The sequence below is a fragment of the Lingula anatina genome, chromosome 1, assembly GCF_051362555.1.
Source record: "Lingula anatina isolate TDL-2025a chromosome 1, LinAna3.0, whole genome shotgun sequence".
Lineage (NCBI taxonomy): Eukaryota > Metazoa > Brachiopoda > Lingulata > Lingulida > Lingulidae > Lingula > Lingula anatina.
The window spans coordinates 53,213,701-53,231,145 of record NC_141767.1 but is presented as its reverse complement, the minus strand read 5'-3'; the positions used below and the strand labels follow the sequence as shown (position 1 = coordinate 53,231,145).

The 17,445-nt window shown below is 32.8% G+C and overlaps 1 protein-coding gene across 2 annotated transcripts; it reads left to right on the top strand.

The window, feature by feature from the left end:
* Positions 1–17: 17 nt before the first annotated feature.
* Positions 18–16,307, top strand: LOC106159677 (ATP-dependent RNA helicase DDX51). 2 transcript variants are annotated; one of them, XM_087002486.1, is made up of 16 exons: positions 18–190; positions 2,389–2,986; positions 3,166–3,316; positions 6,355–6,494; positions 7,763–7,879; positions 8,081–8,142; positions 8,292–8,400; positions 8,786–8,898; positions 9,687–9,708; positions 9,940–10,075; positions 10,395–10,474; positions 10,747–10,862; positions 13,732–13,848; positions 14,917–15,082; positions 15,454–15,588; positions 15,826–16,307. In XM_087002486.1, exons 1-16 carry the CDS (start codon positions 168–170, stop codon positions 15,844–15,846), a joined length of 2,106 nt encoding a protein of 701 aa, XP_086858612.1. In that variant the 5' UTR covers positions 18–167; the 3' UTR covers positions 15,847–16,307. The 2 variants fall into 2 exon arrangements, with proteins under 2 accessions (XP_086858612.1, XP_086858611.1); XM_087002485.1 differs by having other exon boundaries at positions 15,808–16,307.
* Positions 16,308–17,445: the final 1,138 nt, after the last annotated feature.

The following is a 17,445-nucleotide window of genomic DNA, read 5'->3' as shown; positions in this document are numbered from 1 at the left end:
GTCTCTATTTGATTGGTTTATATTGGATTTCCCACAATTCTTACGGAAATGAACAACAAACATGTCTGCGCCCTTGAGATGGCATGAGTAACACAGGCTGATAGGTTATGGTGTACTTCGCTGATAGTTAGATTATATATGACAGCAGAGTTGTGTGAAAAGAGGCGATGGCATTATTTTCAGTTTCTAGGTTAGTTTTTTTTGTTAATTTTAAAATGTTATACTAGTATACCGCATTTACAAAAAGTCCTTCAGTACAGTGTTCCCAATTAATAGGTATATCAGAAAAATTTTCAAACTGATCAGAAAATTATAATACTTATATCATCTGAAAGGTAATGCAAAAACTGGATGAAATCACTTGGAAATTTTTAAATATTCTTACAAGCAACAAAGATATTGAAGTTTTTTAACTGCAAAAATTCACCAAAAGTGTCCACACTATTCAGCTTAAAACCTGTCACTACTGACCAGCGGTGATCACTCAGCTGTAGCTGCATCTCAAATTGCTTGTGACCAATTAGGGCAATTATGGCTGTTTGTTAATCTAATGACCCGGAAACAAACCCAAATTGGCGACCGCACAAGCACATGGCTTGGATGGCTTCCGTGCAGATCATGTACTATAAATTTTGGGCATCAAATATAAACTATACTTCGCATGGTTTAATTTTCATGATTTTTCTACATTATATTGCAAATTTCATAAACTTTATTCGCTATAAATTTCAAAAAGCTGAAACCAGCACTTAACTGACATTTTTGAGCATTTTGTCGAGGCATAACTTCAAACGCCCTGAACTGAAACTTCTCAAAGACTGCAACACGGGGAAAATCATGTGATCGGATTTTACTCTTTCATTTACAGCTTATTTAGTTAATGGCTTGTATTAGTGTTTTTTACGCGGCGCTAAAAGAGAGATTTAAAAAAGGGGTGCCATAGGCGAGCTGTCAGCAGGCTGATATCAGTTTTACACTTCACTGCCCCTGGATAGTTACTACTGTAGCGCCCCTAGCAGATTGTGATATACCTACAATTAATTAAACTTTAAATTTAAACGATGAGTTGATGTTCACTCCTGAAGTATTCTCAGCTCTCATCATGTATGAATAGCTTGGAGTATGTTAAAACACAAAAGACCATTAGAAATAATACTAGATCAAATTATTTGAATAGCAGAAATGGTGATCAAGTGCACCATATCGCAGACGAGTAATTAAATGTGTAAAATTAAAACATAATTTGACTTTTAAGACAGACTTGTAACAAAATTTGGGGTTCCCTCAGTAAAAAGCATGCAACAACGGGCCTTGCTCTTACTCTTTATTGATGTATTGATGTCACCTTGGTACATGAATCTCAAAAACACAAAACGACTTTAATATATTCTATAGCACAAAATTCACCCATTAGCACTCATATTTATGATATCTGATCCATATCATGTATACATATGATCTATACACTGTTTTAACACAAGAGACCAAAGCCCTCTAAAAATTTAACCAGTGTGCACATCTACCATGATGGGGGAGCTCTCCAATTTTTATCTTACTTGTCATCTTTTCAACTCACACACTCCAGGAAAGCCAACAAGTTTTCTGTCAACAGAGCCATGAATATGGTAACATTCATCTGTTGGTCTACCAGTTAGGTTACTGTGAAGTCAAACACAGCTGCCACAAACAGACTTCTTAGTGTGAGAAATATATTAGAAATGGTTTCCTGTTCTAAACAAACATGAATAATCATGTTGGTCAAGCAATTTTGTACACAATTCTGCTTAGTAGGTTGCTTTCCAGAGAGAAAAACAGTGTGTCATTATTTGACCTACCTGATGTATTCAGAAACCCATTTGTGATCATTATTATTATAACTTTTTTACGGGTGCTTGATTTTACAGTGAGAGGTAAGCTAAAATGAGCATCACAATGGATGCACAAACTGGTTGTTATTTACAATTTTTGAGGCCTTTGCTTTCATGTTTTAGCACAGTGTACATATCAGAAACAGAAGTGCTAATGCATTGGTTTTGTGATGTATATTATAAAATGTTGTCGTAGGTGTTTTATTCAAATTTTTGTTACATAACATTTGACATCTGTAAAATCATTATGTGTTCAAACTGATTATTACTCCTTATTCCCAACAAATGTAAGCACACTTTTCTTCATCTAACTTGTTCATAAGTTTACAATACAGTGTTGAGATAATAGATAAAAGCTATAGCCAAATAGAATATTTTATATTACTAGTAAGTAAATGTGACTAGAACTTTTTAAAATTCCTGATATTGTTCAAACAGTCACTAGAATTTTTAAGTTCTTGTTATTGATTGTTCTTGTAATTTTTATGAATGAAAACAAGGTATATTTAATATATTTTAGATTCAGCGGTGATGCATATGATACAGATGGAAACAAAAACAAAAAAGCTGCAGATATACTTGCAAATATTCACAGAAAAGCTAAAGAGAAAAGAAGGCAATCATGTTCCAATGTACAGGAAGCAAAAGAAGAAAGTGCAATTTTAAAGCATAGGGATTTGACTCAAAATGCCTCTTTTAATATTAAAGAGGAATCGGTTAAACATCCAGTTGATAATGTAGAAACGAAGCCAAGTGATTTGAAAGAGACCTTTTTAAAAAAAGATGAATCTAAGCCCTCTGCAAAAAATGTGAAAAGGAAAAGGGAAAAGAGAAAACTTATAACAGACCAAGATCCTGGAGTTGTTGAGTCAATTTCTCAAGATTTACAAGGGGAAAAGAAAAGAAAGAGATTTGCACATCAACAGCAAGATGACAAAGAACAAGCAGATATTTCTGATGAACCTCCAGTAAAGTCTTTAAAAGAGTCAACTGAGAATGGTATTGCAGATGCTGATGATCAAATAGAAGATGAAAGGCAGGATTTTGCCACTGAGGACCAAACTGCAGAAGGAGGCTTTACAGTCCTTGGAAACTTTTATAAAAAGAAACAAGAAAAGGTATTGAAGTTAACTCATCAATTGAAATACAAATATTTGGTGGCAAAAAATGTTATGTGCCGATAGTATGTAAAGAGACATTCTTTCACATACGTATGACAAATTATTTTTTATTTAAGATATTTTGTAAAATTGTGAGCTTGTTATGCACCCTACCATGGTAAATATTCTTATTTCAGGTTCACCGCCAGTTGCCAGCCTGGTTATCCCATCCAACTATTGTTCCTATTGACATCAGATATCAAAAGTCTGCTTTGGATGCCGTGAAAGGGTTAGATGAAAGCTTACAAGAAAAACTAAAAGAAAACAATATATCATCTTTTTTTCCAGGTTTGTATATTATTTTTTCTATATTAGTTTTTTTGGTAGAATGACTCCAAAAAAGATTACATTTTTTAGAATAGGCATACTAAGTCAGTTTTTTATGTACAGACACAGAAGTGTCTGTACATATTGCCATCACCTGCGTCTGTCGTCGCCGATGCCGTCGCCGATGCCGATGCCGGCGCCGTGCACTTTCCTTGTTAACACGATAAGTGGAGGGCAGTTTTACTTTTTGGCTTTATATTTACAGAGCTGATGAATATTCATAAAACACAGGTCAAGTTCGAAAATCAGCATGATCGGGTCATTATTGTAGAAGTTTTGCTGTTTTTTCACTTTTCAGCATATATGCAACCCTGTTAACACATTTTAAGGAAAACCGATAGGCTTGTTGTCATTAAACTCACAGGAGTAATCAATCTTACTAAAACGCAAGTCAAGTTCGAAAATCGGCATGATCGGGCCACTATTTTAGTAGTTATGCTGTTTTTTCACTTTTTAGCATATATGCAACATTGTTAACACATTTCAAGGAAAACCGATAGGCCTGTTGTCATGAAACTCACATTAGTAATCAATCTTACTAAAACGCAGGTCAAGTTCAAAAATCAGCATAATGGGGCCATTATTTTATAAGTTATGCTGTTTTTTCACATTTCCTCAGATTCAATTCTTAGGCATGTTAACAGTCTCATTATTTAACTAATAAGATATGTAAATGTGTTTGTTTGACATTTCCTGCAACTTTACAACATTGTTAGTTGATTATGTAAAAAGGATGGTAAACTTGTTATCATGTATTGTATAACAGAGTTTCAAAAATGGAAAAAAACTCATATCATTGCAGTTTGTCAGATTAATTCATTCACTATGTTCAGAAACTCGGAATGGAGGAAATTGGACATTAAACACTGTTCTATTGATATTTTTCCCATGTCATCAATTTTCTTAGTTGATCATATAAAAATGGCAGTAAACTGTTAATTTTGTTATATGTTAAACAATTGTTAAAAATGGAAAAAAACACATTTCAGGACAGTGCTGTCTTGTTTACATATTGGCATTTTCAAGGTGTGACTTAGAACCTCCACGGGCTTGAAGACCCATGCTAGTCACATTTTCTGAAAATCCACGATACATATATTTTATTATGTACATATTGCCATCACCTGCATCTGTCGTCACCGTCCATGTTGCCGTCGCCGTGCACTTTTATCGTTAACACCATAAGTGGAAGACAGTTTTACTTTTTGGCTTTATATTTACAGAGCTGATGAATATTCATAAAACGCAGGTCAAGTTCGAAAATCAACATGATCGAGGCATTATTGTAGAAGTTATGCTGTTTTTTTTTCACTTTTCAGCATATATGCAACACTGTTAACACAATATAAGAAAAACATATAGGCCAGTTGTCATGAAACTCACAGGAGTGGTTAATCTTACTAAAATGCAGGTCAAGTTCGAAAATCGGCATGATCGGGCCACTATTTTAGTAGTTATGCTGTTTTTTTCCCTTTTCAGCATATATACAACACTGTTAACACAATATAAGAAAAACAGATAGGCCAATTGTCATGAAACTCACAGGAGTGGTTAATCTTACCAAAACTCAGGTTGAGTTTGAAAATCAGCATAATCGGGCCATTATTTTAGAAGTTATGCTGTTTTTTCACATTTCCTCAGATTCAATTCTTAGGCATGTTAACAGTTTCATTATTTAATTAATAAGATACGTAAAAGTGTTTGTTTGACATTGCCTGTGTCTTTACAACATTGTTGGTTGATTTTGTAAAAATGATGGTAAACTTGTTATTGTGTATTGTGTAATAAAGTTTCAAAAATGGAAATAAACTCATATCATTGCAGTTTGTCAGATTCAATCATTCACTATGTTCAGAATCTCAGAATGGAAGAAATTGGACATTTAACACTGCTCTATTGATTTTTTTTCCCATCTCATCAATTTTTTTAGTTGATCATATATAAATGGCAGTAAACTGTTAATTTTGTTTTTTGTTAAAAATTGTTAAAAATGTGGAAAAAAATATTTCAGAACAGTGCTGTCTTGTTTACATTTTGGCATTTTCAAGTTGTGACTTTGAAGTTCCATGGGCCAGAAGACCTTTGCTAGTCACATTTTCTGAATATCCATGATACTAATATTTTATTATTAGAAATTGATGGTCATTATGCTGTTAAACATTATGTAATATTGCATCAAAATTTGAAAAAAAAAAACTATTTTTGGGCACTGCTACTATGATGACCATTTAAGAAAAACCATGTCACTTACTGTTCTCAAACTTACAGGAAAGAAACATGGGACTATAATATACAGCTTCAGTAGGCAATGCAATCTGCCAGTTAAACATTTTTTTGTGAAAATTTAATTTTTCACATATTGGCATTTTCAATGTGTGACTTAGAAGTTCCACAGGCTTGAAGACCCATGATAGTCACATTTTCTGAAAATCCATGATAGGTATATTTTCTTATTAAAAATTGATTGTCATTATGCTGTAAACCATTATGTAATATTGCATCAGAATAGAAGAAAACACAATTTTGGGTGCTGCTGCCATGATGACCATTATGAGAAAACCATGTTACTTATGAATGCAAAACTTTCAAAAAAGAAATACAGGACTAAAATGCAGCCTGACGTTGGAAAAGCAGTCTAATTGACTTCTTTTTCTGGAAGTTTTACATTTTCAAAGTGTGAACTTGAACTTCCATTGGCCTGAAGCCTTATGCTTGGTACACATTTTACTTACATTGGTATTACCTGTTGAGCATAATTAAAATTTGATGTTGAATTTGCAGTTTAACATAATGTACTTTTGTATCAGAATTGACAGTAGCCTATTTTGTTATTTCCTGCTTTTTGTCTGTACATTTGACAGCTTTGCTGCCTTGTTAAAATTTTAAGTTAAGAATTTCCAATGTCTGCAAAAGGAATAAAATTGTAAAGGTCATGCATGTCTGAAATATATTAGGAATCATAGTGAATATTAATCCATAGACACACTTGTATTTATTAGTCCAGGCTAGTGTTATCCCTGCTATCCTTCAGTCTGTGGAGTATGGTATGGGACGTGCAGGATACAGGCCAAGTGATATCTGCTGTTCTGCTGCTACTGGAAGTGGAAAGACACTGGCATTTGTGTTGCCTATTGTACAGGTTATTATTTTACTTCTTTGGTAGAATTGGAATGTTCAAATATAAATAATTTGTTTACTTAGTTACTTACTCTCTCAGTCAGTTAACTGTTTAGGCCACACTTTTTTATTTTTATGGATGACATCCTGCGCGCGCACCGATTTCCGTCCGTTCTCCGGAAAAAAAAACACCCCCAACGAAGTCGGTTGTCGCAAACGTCATTATTGAATTTGCCGGAAAATGCGCTTTCTGCGCATGCGTATTATCGCCACGTGGAAATATGGTCGCTTTGCCGTCAAATTCATCTCTAGGATTACTTTCAAATTACACAACAATTAAAGTCATAAAGAGAACGGGGGCCGTTGTTTTGGACTGGTATGCCACTGATATTGGGCATGGAGATATCACCTTTTTACAATTAAACGAAAGGCTGGCGGCGGCCAGCGATTATCGCCCAGAAAATTTCAGTGACATTCTGTCCAAAGCAACACCTACCAGGGTTTTTTTTTTTTTTTTTTTTTTGTAGCGAAAAAAAGGTCGACAAGGGCGTCGAGGTATTTGGTGGGCTTGAGCTTAGGTCGGACAGGCCACCCGACAGTTTGGCTGCTACGTGTGTGTCGAAGTAGACATAATGGCATCGACTGAAATAACCTTTAACAGATTTGATAGTATTAATATTTTTTTAAACATTTCTGTATAGTGTTCATAATGATTTAATATTCTGAGAGCATGGATAAAGACATATTGTTAGTTTGATACGTGTTTCTGTGGTAAATTTGTGTTTCTAGCTGTGTACTGACAGATTTCCCTTACTTAAGCAGTTTTTTTTTTGGCCCGTTTTTTTTTTCTCCCTCTCGCACCGATTTTGGGGTCCCCAGAGGATGTCATCCATAAAAATAAAAAAGTGTGGCCTTACTTTTATTAACTAATGATAAATATAATATAGTTGCTTTGAATTTAATTACAGATCTCATTTAAAAAGGTATTTTCAAGTGGTTTAACATCAGACATATATATATATATATATATATATATATATATATATATATATATATATATATATATATATATATATATATATATATATATATATATATATATTTCAATTATGATTTTATATATTATTCTTTCTCTTAGAAAAGTAGAAGTTTGAAACAGGAAAGAATGTGCATGTAATAGTTCTTACATTTAGTATGATGGCTTTTATTTTTATATTTAGTATGATAGCTTTATTTATTGCTTCCATGAATATTATTATGTACAGCTTGTTGCTTTTTTTTTTCTTTCAGATTCTACAATCACGTGTTGTGCCTCAAATACGGGCATTAGCAATTCTACCAAGCAGGGATCTAGCAACACAAGTTTACAAGGTGTTTCAGACTTACTGTTCTGCCACACAACTGAAGGTAAAGGAAAAACTTTTAGAGAAGATTAATGTGGAGGAATATTTATGTACTGTATCAACTAAACTTTGTCTAGTTGTAAACATATTATGGTATTAAATAAAATTGTATCAGAACTTGTACGAAGGGTTTTAAGACATCATAATTATTTAAAAACTTCATTTTTATAACTGTTTAGTGTTGTAATAAAGATATGTATTGCAGGTCGGTTTGATCATTGGTCAAAAGACACTGGGCAGTGAACAGACAACAATCGCAAAGAAAAGGTCAGTATGTTACTCTGTAAGTCAATGTTACATAATTAGTAATTATAATTCTGTCAGATTTCATCTTCTCACAGGTGATAGTTTCAAAGAAATGTTTTTCCTTGTTCCTAATTACCATACACTAAACTTTTTTTACATTTTTATTGCAGTCACAGAGGTTTCCAGAGTTTAGTAGACATTTTAGTAGCAACTCCAGGGAGATTGGTGGACCATATTAATCTCACACCTGGATTTACATTGCAACACTTACAGTTTTTGGTGAGTTGCGGATTGAATTAAGAATGATATTTTATCTGATATACAGGATTTTTCAGTTTAAAATTTGTTAGAATTTGATGGTGGTTCATTAGTTGATAATAATAATTCAGCTGCCTTGGTGGAGCTTTTTTCTATGAGTTTTTTTAATTTTGGGAATACAACTGTAACAATGTGTATTTGTTCAGGATGCTTATAAAATGTTGACTTAAGACTACTTAAAAGTAGTTTCAATGTTAGTTAATTGTTGTTCAGTTTTCAAAAAATTAATATATTAAATAGATAAAAAATAATAGTTATAGTGCTTATTAATTGAAAATCAGTACCTTCTGCTGATATCCATTTTGTGAGTGCTAACAGTAAATGAAAAAAAATTCTGTGGGTTCAGGTAATAGATGAAGCTGATCGTATGATGGATGAGATAAAGCAAGACTGGTTAACTCGAGTGGAGACTGCAGTTTATGAACATCGGACCAAACCAGGTGCTCTTAATGCTGCAAGGTAAGAATTATCATCCCTGCACTTCTGGGACAAAAGTCAGGGGTCATGTTATCCTGTCCATCTGTGCATTAGTAATTTCCATTATTTCTTCCTTGGCCATTAAAGTTAGTTAGTTGAAACTTGGGGGATTGATAGATCTATCATCAGGGATGTGCATTGGCACTTCTGAATTATAGTGCAACATGGGGTTGGGCTTTCCCTGGGGGTGGTTGATTCTTTATTCTTTTCACATTGTTATTTCTGCTAACTCCTCCCAGGTCATTATAGCAAGGAAGTTAAAACTTTTTGGGATTGATACACTTATCATTAGGAATAAGGATGGGTCAGTCATAATTTATGTGCGTGTGTGGGGTGATTCTCTTTACATCAAGCATTTTTTCAACAATACTTTTTAAGCTGCTATTATGAAGATCGTTTGCAACAATTTTATGTATATAGGACCCAGGCATTGTCATAAATATCGAGGGACTGGGGTCCCTGAGGGTATGCTACTCTTTACAATGTGGAAAAGTGTAGGGCTATGCTATGGCTACCCATAGAAACCATAAAGTATGTTAATGGTATAGAGTTCAAGATAATACAGGAATTGTCACTTGAAGCTTTAAAAGTCTTTCAAAAATATTTGGTAAAACAATTGTGTCAATATTGTTCCAGTTTGTTTATATCTTGAAAATCTGTGAATTATTTGATGTTTTTCAGCCTTAGTAGAACATCAGTTTTAGTTTTTCTTTCTTAGAATATTTTGCATGATTTGTTTAAAACTCATAACATTAAATTATTCATTTTAGTGCCAGTAGACTAGATATGCCAGTAAGTATATTGATTTTGAAGTATCAACTGTAGAATCTTTTGAATCTCACAACTTGAATATTCTATTGCTTGATTTGTTTTAATCAATACAATTATTTTCATTTAATCATTTATATGTAAAATAAAAAGATATTTTAATAATGAATTGTTAATCACAGATTGCAATAATCAAGACCATATGCCAGCTTTTTTTATGTGAAGAAAATCAGTAGTTTTTCTTTCTTTCCACAGCTACACAAGCTTTTGTTCTCAGCCACACTTTCTCAGAACCCAGAGAAACTCCAGCAACTTAATTTGTTTCAACCAAAGCTGTTTACTGCAGGTTTAAAAGAACGGGTGGAAATTGAATCAGTTAATTTGACATCAGGTGACAGTACAGATACTTATAATACATTTGTGTTACTTTTATGCTAAACCTTGATTTTCACTCTCCTTTAATTTTTTCTCTGCCCAATAACATGAAAGCTTGTCACGCCATATGTATCAAGTTTATTTTATTATATTTTAAACATTTGCATGAATTTCTGCTAGAACCAAGTTGTGCATCTTAGTAACCTATTTCTATTTTTAACAGGAAAATGAAGCAACATAATTTTTAGCTCATTAAAACCTGCCTTGCATTGCCACAAATAGAAAGTTATTTACATGTACTTACATGTAAGCATGTGAATGTTTTTATATTTTAGAGAAAACAGGAGAGGAAGATGGACTGGCAAGGATAGAAGGTGGCTTTGTTGGAAAATACACTACACCTGTTGGATTAAGTGTTAGTTTATAACCTTTTTATTCTCCTTTACTGAGTATAAATGAAAGTTAATATTACAATATTCTGCCCCAATTTTAAGGGTGCAATTTAGGAAATGACCTCTTTTCCTGTATATAGAGAAAATGATTTAAGCTTAGTTAGAGTTATTATTTTCAAGTATATTTGTTTTAATTGCTGAGGTTTCAGTCATGTTATGGTCTTGGAAAAGATGCTGAATGAGTGAATAGAAAGTTTCTTGGTATCTGTTGAGCTATATACTTTCTGTTTTATAGGAATATTTCATCCAGGTGGCAGCTCAAGACAAACCACTTGTTGTTCTCCACTTGATGCACCATTTGAAGTTCAGACATGTCCTGTGCTTTACCAACTCAGTAGAGGCCACTCACAGGTATCAGTCTGTCAGAGAGCATTGAATTGACACATGCATTGTAACAAAAGTGTAAAAGGACTCCAAAGAAATCAATTTTGAATACTGCTTTATTAAAGGGATAACAACTCTTCATATGAGATATTTCACTATAAATACATTGTAAACAACTCATAGACAAAAATGGCAACTATAATAGCAATTATTCTGAAATCTGTGCTTGTCATCGGACCACATGACCTCCATAGATGTCCTTACTCTGCAATAATTTCTTAAGAGATTATTACTACAAAACAAACTTAAAAAAAAAAAACAGGGACAAACCTTGAATGTAAAAATGGATTCATTAACCATTGGTAAGTATGGTAAAATTGTCATTTACCCCAGGAAAAAATTCATTTTATGGCCAAAAATATACTGTGTGTGTGTGTGTGTGTGTGTGTGTGTGTGTGTGTGTGTGTGTGTGTGTGTGTGTGTGTGTGTGTGTGTGTGTGTGTTGTTTTCATCCTGGTAGAATATAATCATAAGGTTAAGCCCAGTTAACCAGTGTGTACTCTCTTGTGTGTACATGCACACTCCAGGATAACACAAGGTTCTATTATGTGTAAGTATTTTATATACCTTTTTTGCAAAATAAATGTATTACATTAAGGTGAATTTAATTTTTATGTACAGACACAGATGTGTCTGTACATATTGCCATCACCTGCGTCTGTCGTCGCCGTCGCCGTCGCCGATGCCGATGCCGATGCCGGTGCCGATGCCGATGCCGTCGCCGTGCACTTTCCTTGTAAACACGATAAGTGGAACACAGTTTTACTTTTTGGCTTTATATTTACAGATCTGATGAATATTCATAAAATGCAGGTCAAGTTCGAAAATCAGCATGATCGGGCCATTATTGTAGAAGTTATGCTGTTTTTTCACTTTTCAGCATATATGCAACACTGTAAACACATTTAAAGGAAAACCAATAGGCCTGTTGTCATGAAACTTACAGGAGTACTCAATCTTACTAAAATGCAGGTCAAGTTCGAAAATCGGCATGATTGGGCCACTATTTTAGTACTTATGCTGTTTTTTCATTTTTCAGCATATATGCAACACTGTAAACACAATATAAGAAAAACAGAAAGACCAATTGTCATTAAACTCACAGTAGTGGTCAATCTTACTAAAACACAGGTTGAGTTCGAAAATCAGCATAATCGGGCCATTATTTTAGAAGTTATGCTGTTTTTTCAAATTTCCTCAGATTCAATTCTTAGGCATGTTAACAGTCTCATTATTTAACTAATAAGATACGTAAAAGTGTTTGTTTGACATATCCTGCATCTTTACAACATTGTTAGTTGATTTTGTAAAAATGATGGTAAACTTGTTATCGTGCATTGTGTAATAAAGTTTCAAAAATGGAAATAAACTCATATCATTTCAGTTTGTCAGATTGAATCATTCACTATGTTCAGAATCTCAGACTGGAGGAAATTGGACATTTAACATTATTCTATTGATATTTTTCCTATCTCATCAATTTTCTTAGTTGATCATATAAAAATGGCAGTAAACTGTTAATTTTGTTTTATGTTAAAAAATTGTTAAAAATGGGAAAACACCCATTTCAGAACAGTGCTGTCTTGTTTACATTTTGGCATTTTCAAGGTGTGACTTTGACGTTCCATGGGCCTGAAGACCTTTGCTAGTCACATTTTCTGAATATCCATGATACTAATATTTTATTATTAAAAATTGATGGTCATTATGCTGTTAAACATTATGTAATATTGCATCAAAATTTGAAGAAACCCCTATTTTGGACACTGCTTCCATGATGACCATGTAAGGAAAACCATGTCACTTACTGTTCTTAAACTTACAGGAAAGAAACACGGGACTAAAATACAGCTTCAGTAAGCAATGCAATCTTTTTGGTAAATTTTTTCTGGCAATTAAACAGTTTTTTTTTGTGAAAATTTAACTTTTCACATATTGGCATTTTCAAAGTGTGACTTAGAACCTCCACGGGCTTGAAGACCCATGCTAGTCACATTTTCTGAAAATCCATTATACATATATTTTATTATTAAAAGTTGATGGTCATTATGCTGTTAAGCATTATGTAATATTGCATTAAAATAGAAGAAAACACAATTTTTGGTGCTGCTGCCAAGATGACCATTATGGGAAAACCATGTTACTTATGATTGTCAAACTTTCAAAAAAGAAACATAGGACTAAAATGCAGCCTGAGTTGGAAAAGCAGTCTTATTGGCTTCTTTTTTTGGAAGTTATACATTTTAGTGAAATATTCATTTTTTTCGTGTTGGCATATTCATTGTGGGACTCGGAGCTCCCATGGACATGAAGCTGAATGGTAATCAAATTTTCTACATGTCCATGCTATTTGTAGTCAATAATCAAAAATTGGTGATAATTATTCTGTAATATATTACGTAATGTTACATCAAAATGGACAGAAATTGTTTTGCACTGCTACTACAAAAATTATTAAAAGAAAACTGTGTTACTTCTTATTTTTAACTTACAAGTATGATTTTTAAGATTGGCATGCAGTTCAAATTAGAAAGCCAGCTCAATTGGGTTGTCATTTATTATTGAATTATACAATTTTGTGTGAAATTTTCATTTTTCTCATTCTGGCATTTTCAAAGTGTGAACTTGAACTCCCATGGGCCTGAAGCCTTATGCTTGTTACACATTTTACTTACATTGGTATTACCTGTTGAGCATAATAAAAATTTGATGTTGAATTTGTAGTTAAGCATAATGTATTTTTACATCAGAATTGACAGTAGCCTATTTTTTGCATTGTTATTTCCTGCTTTTTGTCTGTACATTTGACAGCTTTGCTGCCTTGTTTTTTTTTCAGATTGTTTCTACTTGTCAAACTCGTAGGTGGTCTAGAAGTGCGAGAATTCTCCTCTAGTTTGCATGCCATCAAGAGAAACCGCATCCTCAAACAATTTGCAGCTGGGAAAATTGATCTGTAAGTATTAGAGAATAACTTGATTTATGATGGAAGTTGTAGCGGACCACGAGTAAAAACGAAGAAACATAGTTGGATATGACTGTCGTTTATTCACACAGCATGCACTGTTCACAGCCCAATTCAACTGAACAGAACTGAATTAGAACTGAACAGAAACTGGTGAAAACTATAAAAAGAAAAAAAATAATAACAATACAGTGAAATATCGAGATAAACTAAATATACTAAATAACTAAAATTTATGTGATCTTAAAAAAAAACAATCTTTACAAATGTGTAAGTTTACTTCACTAATTATTTAATTTCAAACACTTACACTAAAACAATATCCATACTCATTCTCTGCTGCCAACTGGCTGCCCAGAGACGGTCATGACAATCTGAGCTGTTACTGTAATTTATTAATAACGTAAAAATACATGTACGTGTTGTTCATGAAAATGCTACACCCATACCAACATACACTTTGATAAACACAATACCCATAGCCTACATTACTGATTATGATTATGAAAAACTTGTAAACTTATGTTAATTACACAAAATACTTCCATATAAAGTGAAATCTAAATTTCACTATATTAAATATATAAATTTTACACAAGCTACATGGAATATCAAACCATACCTTCACTCTGCCAGTAAGTAATAAATGACCATGCAGATCACATGCAACATCGCCTTTTATACAGCTGACCATATGAATAATTGAACACATTTTACCTAATTGAGCAGTGTTAGCAGTTTCTCATCTAACACGATCTGAATAAACATAAGAACGTCGTGGAAATAAAAATGAAAATAATAATTATATATATATAATTTCTGCCGTGTTGGCAACAGAGGTAAAACATTAAAACTATTGGTTTGATGTCTTGAATAATTCTTAGAGTAGCTTACATAGATGGATGTGTACAGATATGCACACACGCTTGCCGGGTATATGTACGCACACACACACACAAACACACACAATATCAACACACATAAAACAAAGTATAAGTCTTTAGGACACAGAATTAAGTATGATATCCTGAATTAACATATTTAAACCATTATTGACAGCTTGGTTTGCTCTGATGCCATGGCCAGAGGTATGGATGTGGACAATGTCCAGTATGTGCTGTCCTATGACTCTCCACCATATATAAAGACATATATCCACAGGGTAGGGAGGACTGCCAGAGCTGGGAAAGTGGGAACAGCTGTCTCTCTGTGTGAAAAGAAGGAGGTAGGTTGTAATGTAGGTGGTAAATAGACAACAATGGTTGTTCGAATATTATATATATATATATATATATATATATATATATATATATATATATATATATATATATATATATATATATATTCTCTTTTTCAAATTGTTTGGATATTTTTCTCATATTTCTCTTCTGTTGACATTTTGATGTTTTTCTTAATTCTATTAGCCTATATTATATTGGTCTCCTTATTTAATCTTCTCCACCTTTGATTTTGAAAATGGCCATAAAATTGTTCAGTTGTTTTAGATAAAAGCTGCCAAAAGAAGACTGCTTGTTCTGTTGAATACCTATCCATTGCAATGTAAATATTATTTCTCATGCTTCCTCATATTTTCAGATTTTCCATTTCAAGAAGATGATTAAAGAGGCAGGGAAGACTAGTGTGTCAGAAATGAAGCTGAGAAAGTCAGACTACAAAGCATTAGTGGAACCATACAAAAATGCATTAGCAGAACTTCAAGAAATTCTCAAAGTAAAATATAATTTGTTTTTTTTTTTTTTTTTTTTTTTTTTTTTTTTTTTTTTTTTTTTTTTCAAAATTTTCACCTTGCATCCAACTGTATTTCTATAATAACTGTGCTCTTTGAGTGTGGGAATATTATATTATTATCTATTTTTTATTTCTTTATTTGATGTTTAGCAATGTAATAGTAAGAAATATGCTTTTTGTCTTCTTTGTTAATTTTAATAGGTTTTATTTCAATTTCAGAAAGAAAAGAAAGGAAAATGATGACGTTAAAAAATACACTACAGTTAGATTTGTTGTTATGCTGTAGCAGGATGAAACATTCTTATGATAACCATATGATGACTTTTCTGATAGTCCGGATTATGAATCTGAGATTGGAAGGAAAAAGATGAAATAAAACAACAGTCATGACAAAGTGCTAATTAAATTTGTAATGATCACTTTACATAGATTTAAAAACTGCTTAGTAAAGTACATGTAGACAAAGTTGAATGGCAATGCACCTAACCAAACTAATACAACTATATGGCAAAGATTTGTCATGGATCCTTTCACATGAGTCATAAGTTCACTGATTAGTCCACATGGGCTAAATCCCTCAAGTCTATTTTAAACTTTGTTAAATCAGTCAAATTAAGTTTTGTGTGAAAATGAATAAAAGATATAGTATTTTTCATAACTGTTATATGATGCATAGTTTTAAAATAAATGACTGTCATCAGCATTGGTTTTGTCATAATTGATTCAAAGTGAAAAACACAGTGGAAATCTCAATCTTTGGTTTTTGTTTTGTGCAGATTTTTCCATTTGGTAGGTATATTCTCCATCAATTTGATATTAATCTAGATTGAAGACTGATGCTTTTTATCACCGTTCAGATTAAGTATTTGTGTCATTTTTTGTTTCTACTTTATTGGATTGTAATATTGTTCAGAAAACATTAAGTAGAAATTTTCAATTTTCTTTCAAAGTTTGTAGTAATTCATACTTGGAAGCGAAATGTAGACTTGGATGCCAGCCTTTGTAATGCAGCATTATCTGGAGGAGTGCCGGAAATGGTAAGTCTACTGTTATTTCCTGCTTTCACTTGGATATTTTGAGATGAGTAAAAAAAATTAAAGATATGTTTGAAAGCTGTTCTTGCTTACTAACTACTGATATCTAAAACAATTCAGCTTTCCATTAAGGATTGGGAATTTCTCTGTACAAAAACAATATATGGCATTTCTTGTCAATTTTTTGATGACTAACATTTTACTTCTTTAAAAAGTTGAGATAAATTACATTTTAAGTGCATCTATGAAGATCAACTACGAGAGTCCCCAAACTTTGGGCTTGGGTGCCTTCTTCTGTGACCAAAATAAGAATAATAAACTACTAGGATATGTGATGTAGGCTATATGTAAAAGGCATGCGGAGTTGAAAGTGCATCATAAAGGTTAACATCAGGAAGATTATGTAACAAGAAGAAAAAAACTCAGGGTTGATCTTTATAGATGTGTTTTCATTGTAATTTATTTATTTCTTATACAAGATAACTTGAATCCCTACTTTTAAAGTTTGCAATAGATTTAGACTTGGTTCCCATGCCTAGATCGATCCATCTAGATCTGTTTAACTCCCTGGGGAGTCTCACTAAATTACTATCAACTAACCGGCTTTAATATCTGCCACGCCTACCGAATCAGCTAGGGGGTAAAGATAATTACCCCCTAAAAGCTTTACTGTGACAGACATTTTAGCTGGTTAAACCAAGGACGTATATTGAATATACGTCCTTGGTTAAACTGATAGCAATTTAGTGAGATTCCCTAGGGAGATAGAGCGATCCAAATATCTGTGGGAATGGTTCCTTACAAA